The sequence below is a fragment of the Cetorhinus maximus genome, chromosome 1 (genome assembly GCF_964194155.1).
Source record: "Cetorhinus maximus chromosome 1, sCetMax3.hap1.1, whole genome shotgun sequence".
Lineage (NCBI taxonomy): Eukaryota > Metazoa > Chordata > Chondrichthyes > Lamniformes > Cetorhinidae > Cetorhinus > Cetorhinus maximus.
In genome coordinates this window covers 11,528,511-11,549,013 of record NC_135879.1, presented here as the reverse complement: position 1 = coordinate 11,549,013, position 20,503 = coordinate 11,528,511, and the positions used below count along the sequence as shown (strand labels likewise).

Genomic DNA, 20,503 nt, shown 5'->3' with positions numbered 1-20,503 from the left:
TGCAAGCTCTTTATTTGGTGCCGTGATCAGACCACGTCCTAACTATTGTGTCCAATATTAGCCACTGAGACATCTTGGGAAAGGGCAGAGATTAGTTAGCAGGTTCGTTCTCCGGGTCAGAGGATCGAGCTGAAAGGAAAAATTGAAAGGCCAGAACTGATAAGAACCTTATAGCGATCGATAAGATTGCTAAACTATGCAGGTGACCCAGAACACTTGTAAGCCTGGACCATGAAAGAAAGATAGGACCTGCATTTATGTAGCAGCTTTTGCAACCTCAGGACTTTACAGCCAATGAACCACTTTTGAAGTTTAGTCGTTGATCTAATGTAGGAACCAGGGTGGATATATTGCGCATAGCAAGCTTCCACAAATAGCAACCAGATCATGACCAAACAATCGGTTTTTGTGATTGTTGATTTGAGGATATATGTTGCCAAGGGCATCAAGGAGAACTATCCCTGCTCTTCTTCCAAATAGTGCCATGGGATCTTTTACATTTAGCAGAGTATGGGTTAAAAAGCATAAAAGGGAATTAAGCCAGAACTTCCTTTTTCAAGCAAAGAGTGATTAACAAATTAACAAAGTGTAGAGACGGGGTATTAAGACGCAAAAGTCTTGGAGTTATATAGTTGGACACTCTAATTGTAGACTTCCTGTATGTTTGTATGAGATGGATTAGGCAAGCAGGGCTTCACCCATTTTTATTTTGTGATTGCACCATGCTCGGTAACTACCTGTCTGAATTGCTTCAATGGTTGCAGCCCATCTAGGGGAAGATACTCTGAAAGTAAAAACTGTGAGGAAGTGCAACGGGAAACCATTTTCAGCTTTCCTTCCCTAGGGAGGGACTCCAGACTCTCACACGCGAGACTTAAGTTAGGACCCGCTCTGGGTCACAACACAATGGACAGACCGACATCGGTGGTGAAAGTACTTGCTGTTCCACGACAACAGACAGTTGAGTTGAGTTCAGTAATAAATTCCTGGAAAACAGACACCACCTACTGTATTACATGACTCATTACTTCAGCAGTATCGTATCATGTATCTTAATGATATCGTTACACTGCACTTACCAATGAAACACGCCCAACTCTTCAATTACAATGTGAACAGCAGATATAAGATCGTCAGACAGCTCACTGACACCATGGAAGAGGATAAGCAATCTCCATTGATGTTCATACAAGTGAGTCTTCTAGTGACAGGGCAGCCAGTTCTCTTCGAATTGTCATTCATTGTGTTAAAACACAACTTTCCATGCCTAAGGTGTTAATGTTGTGTTAATTGTAATGCTAAGGACAAAAAGGTGGAGGGTATTGATTGATTAAGTGTCTTGCGCACATATGAAAAGGGATTGCCTGTGGTTACATCCGGCCCAGGTGTCTCTGGAGAGGGAACATGCGGTATCCACTGGTATTTTTTTATATTCATTCATGGGATGTGGGCATTGCTGCATTTATTGCCCAACCCTAATTTCCCTTGAGAAGGCGGTGGTGAGCTGCCTTCTTGAACCGCTGCAGTCCATGTGGTGTAGGTACACCCACAGTGCTGTTAGGAAGGGAGTTCCAGGATTTGACCCAGTGACAGTGAAGGAACAGCGATATATTTCCAAGTCAGGATGGTGAGTGGCTTGGAGGGGAACTTACAGGTGGTGGTGTCCCCATGTGTCGGCTGCGCTTGTCCTTCTAGGTGGTAGTTGTCATGGGTTTGGAAGGTGCTGTCTAAGGAGCCTTGGTGAGTTTCTGCAGTGCATCTTGTAGATGGTACACACTGCTGCCAATGTGTATCGGTGGTGGAGGGAGTGAATGTTTGTGGATGTGGTTCCCATCAAGCCGGCTACTTGAGGCCTATGGTGACCAATGGGTGCAGCAGTGGCTGAAGTGCATCACCAGCCTCGGGAACATTATTTTAATTTGTTAAGTTTCCTTTGTAGTTTTGTTTTAGTTACAGTACCTCTTTAAGGTGTTGTTAATTAGTTAATTTGTTTATTTGGTTTTAGTTTACTCAAAGGAGTGTAAAAAGGGATTGTCTGTAGTTACATCCATATCCGAGTGTCTCTGGAGAGGGAGCACACGTGTTCACCGGTATGCTTGAGGGTCTTTCACAGCCACTGAGGTGCCGGAGGGGCAGGAGTAGCAGAATCACCCTGGGAAATGCTATTTTAATTTAATAAGTTTCCATCGAAATTTCTGCCTTGCTACAGTGTAGCTATAATAGCTCTTCCCAAGGGGTTGATCATAAGTTTATTACAGTTCTTTGCTTTGTTTAAAAGAGTATAAAAGGGACTGAGTCCTGATGAAAGGTCATCTCGCCCTGAAACGTTAACTCTGTTTTTCTCCGCAGATACTGCCTGACCTGCTGAGTATTTCTAGCATTTTTTTGCTTTTATTTCAGATTTCCAGCATCCACAGTATTTTGCTTTTGTATTTGTATAAAAAGGGACTGCTGGGACACTGGGCTTGGTAGGTAGGAGACAGAGATCTGTAATGCTGCATCCTGTGAATAAGCCTACAATCAAGAAAAGTATCCCGTGTCTAGTTTCATACTTTGCCAACTGACTTGGGTCCATATAACATAAGGAATGTTGGAGCTGTGCGCTAATGCTATGTGTATATATCTTCCATTCTGAGCAATGAACAAGGAGACCATAAACACTACAAGTAGCCTCATAGTCCCACCAGATCCTTACACTGTGCTTCCTTGTAAAGGACTAAGGGCACTCACTGTTCCCATGGTACGCAATTGCAGTCTCGCCATTAACAATAAAAAAAAGTTACTATATGCTATGGCATCCTCACACAATAAAACAGGATATGTACCAGACCAAATGAGCCTCTGCATTAAATTGGGCACCCATTCAAAAGGCCTAGTCAGTGTCATAAATTCTTGGAATATGTCATCATCCCTGCAGAAAAAAGGTGTCCCACAACAATGGTTGAATCTCTGCAGGGGTTTTCCGATCCTTTGCTGGAGCTTCAGGGTAAACCACAGGGAAATGCTGCATCCACCATTTCTGCCGTATCTCTGGAGTTTCCACCAAAATTACAGTGAACAATCAGGAGGACCACCAGGGAAATTCCGGGAAAAAATGTGCAAAGTGCCATAGCTTAGAAAGAACTATTGGTGGTATTAGTGAACAAACACTTCAGCATTCCGATCGAGTTCCTCCTTCCACTATTTTAGCAAAGATCTTCACCCATTTCAAGGGAGAAAGAATTTGTACCTTTCACAACCTCAGGATGTGGCGAAGTGCTTTATAGTCCATGAATTACTTTTGAAGTGTAGTCACTGTTGTATTGTAGGGAAGGTGGCAGCCAGTTTGTGCACAGTAATTCAAGGAGAATGCTCACCTGCACACCCTCACCAACCCCCCCACCCCCACCCCACCTCTTCTCAGGGCAACTAGGGAGGTGCAATAACTGCGGGTGTGCCAGTGAGACCCACATCCTCAGTACAAATGACTGCCGACTGCATAAGCACATTTGTGAGGTCAGGAGGAAAGATTATATGGAATAAAAGTGGTGTATTGGAGAAGTGGAGTGGCGGTGATGGGGAACATGAAGAAGTTTGTGGACTGTAAAAGAGAGTGACAGATTTAACCATAGCACAAGGTTCCACATCGTCATTGGCATCAGAATGAAGAACTGGCAAAGCAAACAATAAGGCACAGAACATAATGTGAAAATAGCAGCCAATTAAATGTACTTGGCAAATGTGCTTGTTACATATGATGGTGACTCATTTAGTTGCCCGCTCATTATCACATTTTGGGCGTATGTGTATTGCTCATCTGAAATTCCAACAATTGCAACATACTTCCTCCTTCTCCTCTCTAGCCTCACTGCGTTGGTATCAAGACTTATACTCCCGTTTGAAACTCTTCCTGATTCTTTTCTGGTGCCTCAAAGCGTGGTCCTCCTTATCTCCCTCAGTCTCCCCTTCTTTCTACAACCTAGAGGCTTTTAAAACTATGTCTATGGTCCTTCACCCAGCTTTCAATATTAAAATAACACAAAGCAACATTGATATCAAGACAAACCGCAGCACTATTTAGATGGTATTGTTTTGTTCTGTTTAAAATGGTCTGAAAAAGAAACTATGGCCCAAATTTTCGCTCCCGGGTCAGATGCACAGAGACAGAATTCCCAACTCCGCAAACTGGATCATTAAACTGGCTGCCTGCAGGTTGGCTTTCCATTCCAGGGGAGGGGGTAGGGTGGGGGGGTGGTGGGCTTGGCTGGAAGTCGGGCCCACTGCCCCCAGAATGAGTAGCAGAGGCTGCTGGGTGCGGAGGCGGGGCCTGTCTTTGTGCTCCGGCACTGTGTTGAAATAAATAAGAAAAAAACCCCCAAAAACAGCCCTCCAGCCCTCACCCCCATCCCACACGCACTCCCTTTGCCCCATCCATGCTAACGTATGCCAACCCATGTTGCCCCACCCACCCCATGGCCTCTCATACCCCTATGCCAACCAATCTCCCCGACCCATCCCCCCATGGCCCCCGATATCCCCATGCCAACTTAGTACCAACGCACGCAACCCATGCCCCCAACCCACCACCTTTTGCTCTTGCCCCCTCCATGCCAACTCATATAATATCCTTTGACAGTTCTTTGACAGCTGGATAGTTACAGTGAGTTTGTGCATAAAAAGTGCGTAAGCATGTTCACTTTTGACAATCCCAAGGGGTGTCTTACTTCTCCCAAAAGATGCTTTATCTCTCCCAAAGGTGTCCCAGGACCCTATCCAAAGGGGTGAGATATCTCTCCAAAGGGGTACCCTGGCTATCCAAATGAACCCATCAAGTTCAGACCTCCTCTTACCTGTTCTAACATGCACACTCCGGGTTTCACACTTCTGACCTACCAAAATCACATTTCGATGGAATATTATGTATAAATTGCACTGAATTGTTTTGAAGATGTATTTTTTCTCTCTCGCTTTTCACAGATATTGCCCTTGCTGGGTAGCAATGTTCTGGAGCAGTAATTATTTGGAAGTGCCCTTTTTAGTTCTGAAGGGCAGACATCTGGGACTGCATCGACTCGAGGATGACATGAAGAGTCCAGGATGAGCTTCCAAGAACTCTAGTGACCTCCGTGGGTACCTACCCATTTTCAACCGGTGTGATAAGCAGGTTGGTTAGAGAACCAACTTCATCCATCATCTGTGCTTGGCATCATTTCAGAATGGTAATATAACAGCCATATAAAAACTGCACAGTGAGCAAATAGCCTCCAGCATGCAGCAGCTGTGATTTGGGATGCGGCAAGGCTAACCCTTGTCCTCTCAAGCCTCCATTTGCATGTGACCCTCTAGGTTACACTGCCAAGCCAAAAAAAAAAGACTCTTGTTGACGAACCCATCATTGCTCATGTGTCTTTTTTGCCACTTGGAAATCCTTCATTTTATTGGCGGGCATTGATATCTATGCTGGTGAGCTCCCCTTCACTTCCTAAATTAGTAATGACCCCCTCCTTCAACCCAATGGTGGATATAGTGGCTTCATCAGAAGATGGAGTTTGCAGCTCCACACTTGGGACTACACATGGACATTGGGTGTGAACAAAACCAAGATAGAAAGTGGAGTAAAACCATAAAGTTCTTTACTGAGACATCAACTATGAGGGAACAAAGGGAGTCATCTGGCAAGAATTTACGACCTATAGTTAGGATGCGTTTAATGGTGGACATTGGGAGATTAAAATTATTATTATATATTTACAGCCCCAAAAGGCATACACATTATTGTATTGAGTATCAAATTCCCCAAACACATAAGGCAAGGCAATTTTACCATCACTTAGCATTCAATAGAGATGAGCTATGATACATTAACACTTGGTAAGAATTTTCTTGACCAATTGCTACTGTTTAAACTTCCTGTTGTGTTCCTGTTTAAATTTTCCTGATGCTTTTGAAGTTGTTTGTGTGTTTGTGAGAATCTGATACTTATATTATTTGGTAACTTCTTAACTGATACCAGACTATGTCTTAGCTCATTCCCTGTGGTTTTGGAAAAAGCCACTTAAGTTCTGAAGAGCAATTGTTTCCAGTTCTACCCCTTGCAACAAGAAGTAAGCCTTCACTAAAATTAGGCTGCCTGCGATAATATCTTACCAGATATTATATTATGCATTCACTGCCATACAGTTATAATTCACAAGCACTTCATGCATGAACATGCGGCATGTAAAAAGCAGCAGCTAATGTTTGATTGAATGACTTAAATTAGTGCATTGGAATCCAAGGAATCCAGAAGTAGAATGCAATCGGTTAGGCACAAACCCTAGTTGGCTTAACAATCAACAATCGGTAAATAGTGCCCACCAGAAAAAAAACAAGAAAACAGACACAATGTACCTTCTGTATGTTATTAACTGATTTAAAACCTTGAACACTGTGGTGATTTGCCCTTTAGCCATATGTTTTTAAATAACCTATAAAAGAGTGCAGTACTTTTTAATTGGGACACAACTCAGATTTACTGGCGGGTGCCAAAAATTAGGAACTCCATATGACCATTGTCCTGCGCACTGTTAAAGTAGCTGCCACACCAGTTTGTTCTCACCTTCTGCCAATAAGTTATTAGCACATTCTCGTAGGTGACAGTAGGACCTCAGTGGGTGATTAATGGCAAAAACTTCAGAACATAATGATGCAAAGCCACTTATTAGATCCCTGGGGTGCACTACAGCTCAAAAATAGTGTTGGGGTGGTGGGGGGGCGTAGTGGGAAAGTTTACAGAGATTTAGTGATATTGAAGAATTTGGAACAGCAACAGTTCCTACACAAGAGACTTATAGCCTCTCTAATTCGTTGTATCCAACAGCAGAATGGTGGTAGCCAACATATGGGCATCGCACAATGCTGCTGTCTTTGGTTTTTTTCTGACAATTTAGCAATGGAAGCATGGGAAGATAGACAGAAAAAGGGCTTGCTGCTTTTCAAATGTGCACAACTCCTTTGATAACGCATTCAGTACAGAATCATTAGGAAATGCTGCACAGAAAGAGGCCAGTCAGCCTTTCATACCTGTGTGAGAATTAATGCTCAGATTTGAGCCTCTGTTTAACCACTTGCTACAGCAGCAGTAATTTTGGACTTAATACTAAACTTCTATGGTGGGTGAAACCAGATTAATTTTAAGTGCTCTTGGAGAAAGTTGTTGGTTGTGATAAGAAATGCACTTTTTTGCCTATAAATTGATTTTCTCGAATACATCTGAGTAAATTTTGGATAACAATTGCAGCAATGGGAACCCAACTGTACAAGACTATCCACATGAGACATATTATCCCAAGGCTAGATCATGATTGCGTTTTAAACTCCTCCATAGTGACAAATTAATAACCTCCCAATCTTTTCCACCAGTATTCCTATCATTATTCAATATTTTACCCCTAGAAATATACAGCTCATGTACAGTTTAGTGAATTCATCAGAAATCCCTCTGCACTATTGTAATGGAGATTAACTACTTACAGTAAATGCCTCTGGTAAATTGGAGGGGGGGGGGCCAGGAATTCCAGATTGGAAAGTTTGGTCTTTTAATGGACCACAGTGTAATAATTAAAGGGCAATATTTTAAAAACCAACAGCAATAAAAGGAAGGTAATTAAAGTTAACAGTTGTTTAACTTTTATGGAGAGGCCCTCCATATGATTGGCTGATCTGGAGAACGTTTACACAATGGACTAAGTTTTAGTTCTTTCAGCTTGATATGTATGTAAGTGATGTGCCAAAAGAGTTCTCTTAGCACTAATAGCAGATAAACACAGTTAAGTGTGGCTTGGCATAAACTAGCCTAGTGTGCTTTGCTGCTCCAGTCATAGTATCTTACAGTTTACAATCTTTCTAATAATTCTGAACCTGGCCCCTGTCAGGATAATAATGAGCCGTAACTTCACACACCACAGATTTTCTTCAGCAATTTTAATGTTTTGAAAGAAATGACATGAATTTTGAGAATTCTGTCCTCACCAACCACCCCTTGTCTTCAGTGTCCTTGAATAACTTGTTGCTTCTCAAATCCATTCCCATCTCTCTCACAGTTCCCCAGTGTTTCCATGATGTCATGCCTCCAACCCTACCTCAATCGATGCTTCGGAAACCCTCTTCAATGCCTTTGTCACCTCCAGACTCAATTACTCCAATGCTTTGCTAGCCGACCTCCCATTCTCCACTCCCTGAACTGCAGCTTATCTAAAACTCTGCTCTCCATATTCTATCCCACACCAGATTTCACTCACTCGTTACTCCTGACCTTGGTGACCTCCATTGGTTCCCAATCTCTGAGTTTAAATGTGTTGTATTTAAATCCCTCCAGTGTTTTGTCCCACCTCCAGACCCACAACCAGCACACCTAGAATTCTTCATCCTTCTCACTCTGGTCTCTTGTTCTTGTCCCCTCTTTATCCCAGCATTGATGGTTATGTCTTCATCCCCATGCTTTGCAATTCGTCCCTAAACCCCATTGCCTCTCCACCTCTCTCTCTCCCTTTATGACCCTCCTTAAAACTCACCCCTTTAATTAAATTTTTGGTTATAACACCAATTTTAACTTTAATATTGCTGTAGAGATAAGTTGCTGAAGCTTTTTGTCTTGCGCTTATCAGGACAAATGCAAAAGTTTCAAATTTCAAACACTTACAACAATTTATACTACAAGGGTGGCAAGCTTAACTTTCTTTGGCTTTGGCTTTGGCTTGGCATCCATTTTTTTCTGTTTACCCTTGTGAAGTACCTTATAAAGTACTATACAAATACATACGAACATACAAAACAGGAGCAAAAGTAGGCCATTCAGCCCCTCAAGCCTGCTCTGCCGTTCAATGAAATCATGGCTGATCTGTTTGTGTTTCGAATTCCACATTCCCATCTAACCCCGATAACCTTTGATTTCCTTGCTGTAGCTTCAGCCTGTCTGACCTCCAATCTTCGGTGAACTGCAATTTCAACCAGCTAAAACATCGTAAAGACCAAAGTAATAATTTTAGGTCCCTGCCACAAACTCTTGTCATTGATTCTCACTGCTCCCACCCCCCCGCCAACTCCCTGCCATTTTCCCCCACCACAGCTTCAGGTTGAAGCTGACTGTTTGCAACCTCGGTGTCTTGTTTAATGCTGAGCTGAGTTTCTGATGCCGCACACTTAGCATGAACCCTTTTTAAATTAAGAGAGTGGACACTTTCTTCTTGCTCACATAACATTAAACAGTCATGTGGAACATAAATATCAGCATGGACCTTTGCGTTGAGTGGGCTATTTCTGAGCGGTATATATTTTATAACCAGTGAAGCCGAGTGTGGGAAATGGACAGAAAAGTGTTCTGTTTGGGTTGTAGTTTAGGATATTTAAAAGCAAGGTTTTCCTTGTTTCATTACGCATTTGCGGAATGTGTGCCTCTGGCAAGGCTGCCATTGATTACCCATTTATATTTGCAATTAAGTGGCCCATTATAGGCCATCACAGCAGGTATTTAAGATTCAACCATGTTAGTGTGGAACTGGAGTCATATATCGGTTAGCTCCAATAAGGAGGGAAGATTTCCTCCACAATCTGCCCATAATTTTACAGAGGATGGATGAGGCCTAGGGTGGCCTGTCCATCCTTGCCCCAACTGAGGCCCTTAAGTGTCCAATTTTTAAAAAATCTTTGGTCACTCAGGAACCCCTTCTCACCCAACCCCAACTTTGACTCTGTCAGGATGAGTTCAGGGGCAGGGGGAAGCCCAGCTGGTCACCCAGTTTGGGCCTCGGGCAGGTAGGGGAGGGCATACGACCATACAAACATACGAATTAGGAGCAGGAGTAGGCCACTCAGCCCCTTGAGCCTGCTCCGCCATTCAATAAGATCATGGCTGCTTTAATTGTAACCTCAACTCCACATTCCTGCCTACCCCCGATAACCTTTCACCGCCCCCCCTTGTTAATCAAAAATCTATCTAGCTCTGCGTTAAAAACATTCAAAGATTCTGCTTCCACCGCCTTTTGAGGAAGAGAGCTCCAAAGACTCGCTACCCTCTAAGCGAAAATTTTTTCCCTCATCTGTCTTAAATGAGCGACCCTTTATTTTTGAACCTCCAACAAGATAACATAGGTGCCCTGCCCCAAGATTTGCCTGCCCCTACCACGAAACCCCCACCCACCCTGCTGGTGCTCCCTCCCCCTCTTGGCATCTCCATCAAGACCTCTGCCTGCACCCCGGGCATCACTTGAGTTTTTATGATAATCTGAAAGCTTCACAGTAACTTTCGCGGTTGTCAGAATCTTTTTTAACCCTCTGGGATTCGAACTCATTCTCTGTGGCAGAATACTTCGGATGGCGGGGTTACCTACCCCGCCACGCAGAGTCGGTGGGGACCGCATTCCTGCTGATCAAGGCAACCCCGGAGCCATTTAACGCTCCGAGGAGCCTAATTGGCTGGAGCAGGACTTCTGCCCTCACTCCGGCGGAATCTGACTAGCCGGCAGCTCTGTAGTCCCAGCAGCACCAGTGGTCAGGACTGGAACTACAAGCAGTCCCCAGGAGTGGTGGAGTTCAGGACCAGGTAATTGTGGGGGGACGGTCTCAGGGAAAGGTGGTTGTGTGGGGGGTGGGGGGGGTGGGTCTTGATGGAGATGCCAGGAGGGGCAGAGAGTGACCAAAAAAATTTAAACATGGCGACTTAAGGGCCTCAATTGGGGCTAGGATGGACGAACCACCCTAGGCCTCATCCACCCTCTGTAAAATTGTGGACAGAATGTGTTTGGGTCGTAGAGTGGCAGGAAAGCCCCCCAGAGAATTTAATGGCCCCCCTCCCCCAACCCCAACCAGCCAAACCACTGCCACTGTAAGATCCTGCCTCTGGATTATTATTCCAGAACTCTAGATTACTAGTCGAGGGACATAAACACTACATTACCATATCCATTTCTTTTTTGGGTCAAAACACTTCAAGAGCCCTTATAATTATCCGAGCAGCAAGTTAACATGTAGGTTCTATTAGTAAAGAAGCATCTAAATCCTGCCTTTCAAAGGCAGCAATTATCATGTGCCTGCCATTATTTCCATCTCAATCTTTGCTGATCACAATCTTGGCTGAAGGCAGGGGAGCTCAGATAGTCAGCTGCTGTGACAGTGAGACCTCCAAATATTACAAAACAAAATGGGATTGTATTAAATTACAATTCCAATACCTCAGAGAAGAAAATGTCCAAGTCAGTCAACAAGCCTCTATAAAGTGCAGAGGCTGCAAGGATTGAGCTCTTGCCTTACCTGATTAAAGAAATGTTAGTTGCAAAAAGGGCCACAGCAGAGAAAAAGCAAACCTTTGTACAGGGAGACATTATAGATTGTGTACTGTGTGAAAGTGCCCCAGTACTCAGCCACCTGAGTGATGTCTAAGAGATAGGGCATTACCAAGAAAGGTGCAATGAAGAATGCACCAAGTCACTATGTAACGATTTTGTTGCTATTAAATTTGACGCAATGGTAAATAAATAACACCTCTCTCGCAATCTGTATAACAGATGAAGTTAATATTTTCTTAAGTGCATTGTATTTTATTGTCTCTTATGGCCCAATAGAAATCACAGGTGTGGTCCCAGTGAAACTGTTTTAGCCATCGGCACTAAATTTAATAGAAAGCATCTTACAGACTGTCATTTTCATATCTTCACATGGACGACAATGGAATGATTTGCACGGACTGATCCAGTGTCTAACAGGCTAGGACAAGAATGCTCCTTCCGTGGCCACATCCATCTTTATACTAGCAGGTAGGTCCATAAGCGGGAGAGTATATAGGACTCTCACAGCCCAGGTAACAAGGGGCGCAGAGAAGCACCGTGGCCTGGAAGTCATGTCCCACTGGCTGCCAACCTCAAATTCAGAGCCAGTCTCCACTCGCCAAGATTGTCTGGAGTGGGGTTTGAGTCACGCCTTTTTTTTTTTGACTCGGACATACGAATGCAACCGCCAAAGCCAAAGCATGTTGCACAATCCAGTTAAATTGACTTCATCTGTATTGACAGCAACATCCACTGCCGTTCAGTAAAACCACTGGTACACTCTGTTTTTCCACTTAGCATTTCACCCACAAATGTACAAAAAAAAGGTTAAAGTTGTTGTGCCCATGCAGTGCCAATGTGAGTATACTCAGTTTAAATCACTAATCAGAAATGCAGCTATTCACATCTAGGTTCCCAATTCTCCACGTGTGGTTCAAGCACTGGACAGCACTGCTCTTTGACTAAAGCAAAATACTGCGGATGCTGGAAATTGGAAATAAAAATAAAACACACACAAAAAAAAATATGCTGGGACTGTTCAGCAGCCCTGGCAGCATCTGTGGTGAGAGAGAAAGAGAGATAACGTTTCAGGTCGTGATCTTTCATCAGACCCAGAAAGAAGGCAGGAGTGGTTTGTCCTATTGTCCTGCTCTCTGTACCTGGCCTTAGTCCCGAGGTGGCCGATGCAGAGCGAGGATAAAATTTGAAGGTCAGGTCATCTCACCAAAACTCTTGGTAGCGGTGGTTCCAATGTTCGTTCCTTCAACCCCGCCCCCCTCCCCAAGCTCTTTACTTTCATGACAAATTTTAAAATATCTTTTTTTTTGAATGTTCGTGTATCATTTTCATGTTTCTTTTTTTCTGGGGGTTGGGGCTCCTTCAGTGACTTTTGAGAATGGAAGGAGTGCTTGGAATGAACAGAGGAGGAGGGGGGAGAGCGGAAAGTCCGGGAAAGTGACAAGTTTTTTGACAACATCGTTGATGTTGACCACCCCCCCCCCACCCCCCCCCCCCGTGTCAACCAACCGGACTTGACAGTTTTCCATCCAGACGCTCCATCGCCAGGCTTTGAAGTGATTGGAGTTTGCAGACTGCAACATCCCAGCCCGGGGTTTAAAACACACACACACACACAAAAAACCCCAACGCTCAGGCGATGAGGGCTCTCTCTCTCTCTCTCCATCAAACTCCTGATCTCAATCCCCGGCTGAAGCAGGCAAATGATTGAATGAGCCGGTGGACGGAGTGTTCAGTCTGTGCAGACTCCCCGCTACCAGTTCAGTGACTGCAAGAGGAGGGCATTAACCCGGACTAGAGGGGGGAAAAGAGAGAGAGGGAGAGAGAGAGGGAGGGAGGGGGGCGAGTCTCCACCTTTCTCTGTGTCAGTGTTACTTTCAATGTTATTTCTCCCTTTTTTTTACACACACGCTTTCTGCTCTCTTTTGAATTGATGGGGGGGTGGGAGAGCGCCAGTCTCTCTCGGGGAGGGTTGCAATAGGGAGGTAGTTTGGGGAGGGGAGACCCGCCTGATTCCGAGCACCCCCCACACCCCCCTCCTGAATTGGGTGGGGGGAGGGAGGGAACTAGACTGCATAAATAGAGGGGCTGGGAGCAGGAGGGACACAGACGTCGATCTCAAACGGCGAGGGCTCTTAGGCAAATTTACTACACAAGAGAATCATTTTGCTTAAGTCAATTCCACTGGAATATCCAGACACCACCCTCTATATCCAACCAGCTGAGCCTTAAACCCTGCCCAGGTTGTATTTTAAGTCACTAATTTTTAATCCCCCCACCCCACCCCACCCCGTCTGTTTGAGGATGTCTCCCGCGGGCTGTTTCTTGCTCTGGGCTGCATTGCTCATGTTGAGCGCTCCAAGGACTGACAGCGCCAGGTCCAAGGTCAACTCCATCAAACCGCCGGCGAGCGGGCAACCCCCCGATCCGATCCCGGCCAACCGATCGGCCGGCACCCAGCCGGGGAAAGTCAGCAAGAAGAGCCCGATCGCCAGCCAGGTGAGTGACTGGTGTTGTGGAGGAGAGTGACAACTTTGGGAGGTTCTCTCCTCCCCTCTTCTTCTTTGGGACTGGGGACTTCCTAGCCCCATGGACAGTGTCACCGGGGGGGAAGGTGAGATTGGACCATTGAAACATCCCGCGCCCTGGGAATCGGGACTCTTTTCCATCTCAGACCCCGATGGGAGCTGCCCTGATTGGGACCGTTCCCTCTACTGCCTGTAACAGGTTCAGCAAAGAATGAGAGAGAGAGAGAGAGAGGAGATGGCAAAGTCCCTTTTTACCTGCGGACTGACAGCAGCTACAGGATGCCCAAGTTCCACTTTCCACCAAGGTCCAATCTGGCGTTAAATTGAAGGGGGAAGCAGTTCCAGGGTTGTTTGTACAGAAACTGCCGACTGAGCGCGATAAACTTCGTCTGCAATTAATGGAAGGCAGCAATCATTTAGCCACATAAACACCCTTTCCGAAGAAAACGACTGTTTCAGCTGGTTGAAAGGTTGGGGCTGTGGGGAGGGAGGGGATTGCAGAGTGATTTGATGAACATGTTTTACAATCATGGAAGGCTGGGACAGAGTAGATCGAGTAGTAGATAGAAGATGGATCTGGCTTCCCGTGAGTCAGAAGGTTCAGAGAATGATACGAGGTTAGGGGTAGAGAAGACAGCAGAAACTATCTCCTAGGGAGGGTTGGAGTGTACCACCACAGTTTAGCAGCTGAAACATGACCATCCAAGGGGATGAATTTCCTTAACCCTAACTCTGCCTTATCTTGGAAAGAACCCCTGGTCATAGGTGTGAAGCACCTTTGAGACTTTTTTTTTAAACTAAATTATGGGTGCGATATAAACGCAATTTGTTGTTTCTGCCAAACTAACAGTGGGAGGGCAGGAGAAATCCCATATGACAACAATAGGAGATGAGGTTAGACAGGCGCTTAAAGGAAACGGGGGAACGAAGGGACATAGAAACAGGACAGGCATCTGAAATTAAGCCTATGGTTTGGGTGGAGGGTAAACGCCGGGAAAGGACTGTTTGGGCTCAACATTCTGTTTCTATGTTGGAATTTCAAAGTCATTCTCTGTAATGTTCCGCAAAATTAGAAATGTCAACGCTATGTAAATGTAGGTACTCAGTAAATCTATAAATGAAACCCCTTTTAAGATTAAGGGGAAGGTTTGGTGGCTGGAAAATTGCGCAAATTGTAAGGCTGGAGAGTTTACTTTGCCATGTGTGGCTATCGTGATGATATGCTTCCAGGTTTGCTCAGCTTCACATGATTCTGCTATTAATGAGCACATGATGATGTTACCTGGCATATGCAGCTTTTCCACTTTTCAGTGTTTATTTTGATTACATTTTGGTGCTTTTTTGAGGTGTCAGCTGTGATTCCAGTGACCTCCACTTGCCTCTTGCCCCTAAATCAGAAGGCTGTAGGTTCGAGTCCTACAGCAGGGATTTGATCATATTAACCCAGGCTGGCAGTTCAAATGCTTTGAGAAGGTGCTGAGAAGCTAAACCTGCCCTCCCGGGTGGATGTGAAGATTCCACTCGAAAAACAGTAGAGCAGATCCTCCCAGGGCTCTGAGCAATATTTATCCCTCATCCAACATCACTGCAGCAGGTTGTTTAGTTGTTATCACATTGCTGTTTGCAGTGAGTGTTGAGAGTGTAAACTGACTGCCACATTTCCTACATTACAACAGTGACTACATTTCGAAATACACCATTGGCTGTAAAGTGCTTTGGGACGCCCTGAGGTTGGGAAGGGAGGTTTAAAAATGCAAGGTCGTTTTTTTTTTTGCCAACCCACCTCGCCTTTTCTTTCACTCTTACTTTCATTATTTAGGTTGTGCAGTGTTTTTAGATGCAAGGGAACAATGTCATTGCATTTCAATTATAAAAGTTAAAAACTTATAGCAGATAACTTTAGCATTAACTTTGCTCACTCCATGAGACTGTGCTCTCATGAAATGTAGTTATTAATAAGGGCCCCAGGATTCACTTCTTTTTTTATTACTTTGATTCAATCTTAGAAACACTAACCACCTATTATCAAAAGTAAGATTTGACAAATTATCATGTAAAATTTTATGATTTTACCTTTGATGTTAACATGCAAACATCAAGTTTATCACTCTTTAATTGTGTTTCTTTTTCAGTTCAAACCAAACCTTGATAGTCTAAATCATAGGTTTCAAAGCTGGGATCCCTTGAGGGATTCCTGTGGTCTTTGAGGTCTTCAGGTTTTATCATCAGAGTTCTGTACTTTTTTTTCTGTGTTTGCTAATCTTCTAACACGTTCACAGAAATCACACTTCTGTATTCTTTTGGGTAGATAATACAGTGTTTCAGATGTTAGTGTTGACATGGGTCAGAGTGAAGCAATATTTGCGGTGGGGGAATCACGGGGAATGTGCCAATTTTTTCTGGGAAAATTTTGAAAATTACTGCCCTAGACATATGGCAAGCAGTAGGTTACCACCCAGCCTGAGATGATGAAATTTACCCTTGGGTGTCAGCTAGCATTAGTGTCAGCTGTGACTCAGCTGGTAGCACACTTGTCTAGGATGCTAGTATGCCTGTTCGTATATATGTTAGAACTAATCTTTGAGAATACACGGCTTGCTGTAGCAGATAAATTTTAACTCTGAAGACAATTATCGATAGTTGGCATCTATATAGCACCATTAATGTGTAAAATATTGCAGGGTACTTCACAGGAGTGTAATCAAACAGAAAAAATGACACTAAACCAAAGAAGGAAATATTAGGACCATTAACTAAAGGCTTATAAGAATCATAAGAAATAGAAGCAGGTGTAGGCCATTCAGCCCCTCAATTGAATGCACTGCCATTCAATAAACTCATGGCTGATCTGACTGTGACCTTAACTCCACTATCTTGCCTTCCCCCCCATAGCCCTGGACTCCCTTAGTGATCAAAGTGCTAAAAGCTTGCTAAAAGTGATAGGGTTTAAGGAGCATCTTAAAGGTGGAGAAGGAGGTGGAAAGGCAGAGAGGTTTAGGGTGGGAATTCCAGAGCTTGGATGGCTGACACTTGGGCCGTGGTGGGGCAAAAGGAATGGGGAATGCGCAATGTTTTCAGAATGCAGAGTTTTGGGAACATTGCAAGGCCGGAGAAACTCTCAGAGGTAGGAATGGGTGAAGTCATGGAGAAATTTGAACATGAGGATGAGATTATTAAATTTGAGATGTTGGTGGATCAGGAACTTAGCAAATAACTCAGCAAGCATGGATGATGGTTGAACAGGACTTAGTGTGAGTTTGGATACGGGCAGCAAAGCTTTGAATAGCTGTAATTTATGGAAGGTGGAGGATGGGAGGCTGGCTAGGAGAGCATTGGAATAGTTGAGTCTTATGGTAACAAAAGCATCGATGAGGGTTTCAGCAGCAAATGAGCTGTAATGAAGGTGCAAGTAGGTGGTCTTTGATATGGATTCATATCAATCCCTCTCATGTATCATAATGCAAAACACAACAAATAAGAATGGACATTAAATAAAGTACAAACTCAGTGGTCAGAGGGACTTGTCCATTTAATGCATGGTATAGTAACAGTGATAGCAATAAGATAAATGTTGTCATATAGGAATTCACCAATGCTTCTTCGACAGCACCTTCCAAACCCACAATCACTACTTTCTAGAAGGACAAGGGCAGCAGATAGTTGGGAACACCACCACCTGGGAGTTCCCCTCCAAGTCACTCACCATCCTGACTTGGAAATATTTCGCCGTTCCTTCACTGTCGCTGGGTCAAAATCCTGGAACTCCCTCTCTAACAGCACTGTGAGTGTACCTACACCACATGGACTGCAGCGGTTCAAGAAGGCAGCTCACCACCACCTTCTCAAGGGCAATTAGGGATGGACAATCAATGCTGGCCCAGCCAGTGAAGCTCACATCCCGTGAATGAATAAAAAAAATGTTTTTTAAAAAAAATATATATATATATAAAATTAATAAGCAAATGACTTTATGCTAAAAGCATAGGCTATCTGCATTTATAATATCCAAAATTATAATGAAAGCCACTTCTGCAAAGGAAACCACCTATTCTCTACTGCATTACATGGGGAAGAAAATAACCGAATTCATATGGCACATTTCATAAACTATGGCTGTCTCAAAGCTAATGAAATATGTTTTGAAATGTTGTTACTATTGTAATGTAGAAAACGGAATAGCCAGTTTTCACACAATAATGTGACATAAACAGCAATGAAATTGGTGACCAGATCATCTTTTCTAGGTGTCGGCTGAGAGATAAACATTGGCCAGGCCACAAGCGAGATCTCCAGTGTTCTTTCTTGAATTGTGCCAGGGAATCTTTTATGTTCACCTAAGAGGACAGAGAGAACCCTGTTTGTACATCTCACCTGAAAGATGTACCTTTGATAATGCAGAACTCCCTTAGTATTCCAGTGAATATCATGCATTATGTGCTGAAGGCTCTGGATTGGGACTTGCACCAACAGCCTCTTGATCCAGAGGCAAGAGTGCTACTCTGAGCCAGAGATGACAACTTCTGTCAAAAAAAACCAGCCTGGAAGCGGTAATATTGTACACTGTTATATTAACTTATATCAATGAATATTAATGTCCATTTAAAGCTTGGTTATTTAGAATGAATGTAGGAAATCAAAGGCAACAACACTTCTGGAGTTTTAAGAGGCTTATGCATCATTAAAGGCACATGCCTTTAAAGGGAAAACTTTTCAATTTTTAGCAAAGGAGAGAGCAGATAAGTCATGAGAAGTGTCCTATCACTGTTGTATCATGCAGAGGTGACACACTGACTTATTTCAATGCTAATCACAATGCATCATCTCTTAGCTCAGGAAACTGGTTAGAAGCATTGCATGCAATATTTTAGGCACAATAATATCCTTTTTAAAAAAAAACCTACAAGTTGTTCAATCTATTGAAGATTCTGAGGCAGTAGTTTTATTCTAGCAGATGTTTTTTTCTCTAGTAGTTACAACACAGAAACTGCACATGAAGGAGACAGTGTCGTAGTGATAATACTGGACTAGTAATCCAGAGGCCCAGGCTAATGCTGTGGGAACACGTGTTCAAATCCCACCATGGCAGCTGGTGGAATTTAAATTTGATTAATTAATAAAATTTGGAACTGAAAGCTAGTATCAGTAATGGTGACCACAAAACTATCAACAAATGCTGACCTTACCAGTGATGCCCACATCCTATGAAAGAATAAATAAAGAAAAACTCTGAACCAGTCTGTTGGTGTTTATCCTTCACACAGGCAAGTGTCCTAATCCCATGTTTCTGATCTGTTCTCGCATTCCATTATTCCATTTTTTTTTGTCAACTACCGACCTAACATATTCTTAATTGGAAAAACAGGAAATGCTGGAATACTCAGCAGGTCAGGTAGCATCTTTTTTTTTAATTCATTCCCAGGATGTGGGCTTCAGTGTTTGGGCCAGCATTTATTGCCCATCCCTAGTCGTCCTTGAGAAGGTGGTGGTGAGCTGCCTTCTTGAACTGCTGCAGTCCATGTGATGTAGGTACACCCACAGTGCTGTTAGGGAGGGAGTTCCAGGATTTTGACCCAGCGACAGTGAAGGAACAGCCGATATATTTCCAAGTCTGGATGCTGAGTGGCTTGGAGGGGAATTTCCAGGTGGTGGTGTTCCCATCTATCTGCTGCCTGTGTCCTTCTAGATGGTAGGGGTTGTGGGTTTGGAAGGTGCTGTCGAAGGAGCCTTGGTGAACTCCTGCAGTGCATCTTGTAGATGGTACACAGTGCTGCTACTGTTCATCAGTGATTGAGGGAGTGAATATTTGTGGGTGTGGTGCCAATCAAGTGGGCTGCTTTGTCCTGGATGGTGTCAAGCTTCTTGAGTGTTGTGGGAGCTGCACTCATCCAGGCAAGTGGGGAGTATTCCACCACACTCCTGACTTGTGCCTTGTAGTTGGTGGACAGGCTTTGGGGAGTCAGAAGGTGAGTTACTCATCGCACAATCCTAGCTTCTGACCTGCTCCTGTAGCTACAGTATTTATATGGCTAGTCCAGTTCAGTTTCTGATCAATGGTAACCCCCAGGATGTTGATAATGGGGGATTCTGTGATGCTAATGCCATTGAACATTGAATGCCATTGAAGGAGGATGGTTAGATTCTCTCTTGTTGGAGATCGTCATTGCCTGACATTTGTGTGGCGTGAATGTTACTTGTCACTTGTCAGCCCAAGCCTGGATATTGTCCAGGTCTTGCTGCATTTGTACATGGACTACTTCGGTATCTGAGGAGTTGTGAATGGTGCTGAACATTGTGCAATCATCAGCGAGCATCCCTACTTCTGATCTTATGATGGAAGGAAGGTCATTACTGAAGCAGCTGAAGATGGTTGGGCTGAGGACACTACCCTGGGGAACTCCTGCAGAGCTTAGATTTGATCCGTTGGTTGTGGGATCGCTTAACTCTGTCTATCACTTTCTGCTTATGCTGTTTGGCACACAAGTAGCCCTGTGTTATAGCCTCACCAGGTTGACACCTCATTTTTAGGTATGCCTGGTGCTGCTCCTGGCATGCCCTCCTGCACTCTTCATTGAACCAGGGTTGATCCCCTGGCTTGATGATAATGGTAAATTGGGGGATATACCAGGCCATGAGGTTACAGATTATGTTCGAGTACAACTCTGCTGCTGCTGATGGCCC

General features: G+C 44.0%; 1 protein-coding gene across 1 annotated transcript in view; it reads left to right on the top strand.

The window, feature by feature from the left end:
• Window positions 1–13,575: 13,575 nt before the first annotated feature.
• Window positions 13,576–20,503, top strand: part of dkk2 (dickkopf WNT signaling pathway inhibitor 2) — a 38,358-nt gene continuing 31,430 nt past the window's right edge. Inside the window, exon 1 of the mRNA XM_078542427.1 lies at window positions 13,576–13,796. Within this exon, the coding sequence (XP_078398553.1) occupies window positions 13,602–13,796 (195 nt within the window). The 5' untranslated portion in view covers window positions 13,576–13,601. The remainder of the gene's footprint in view (window positions 13,797–20,503) is intronic.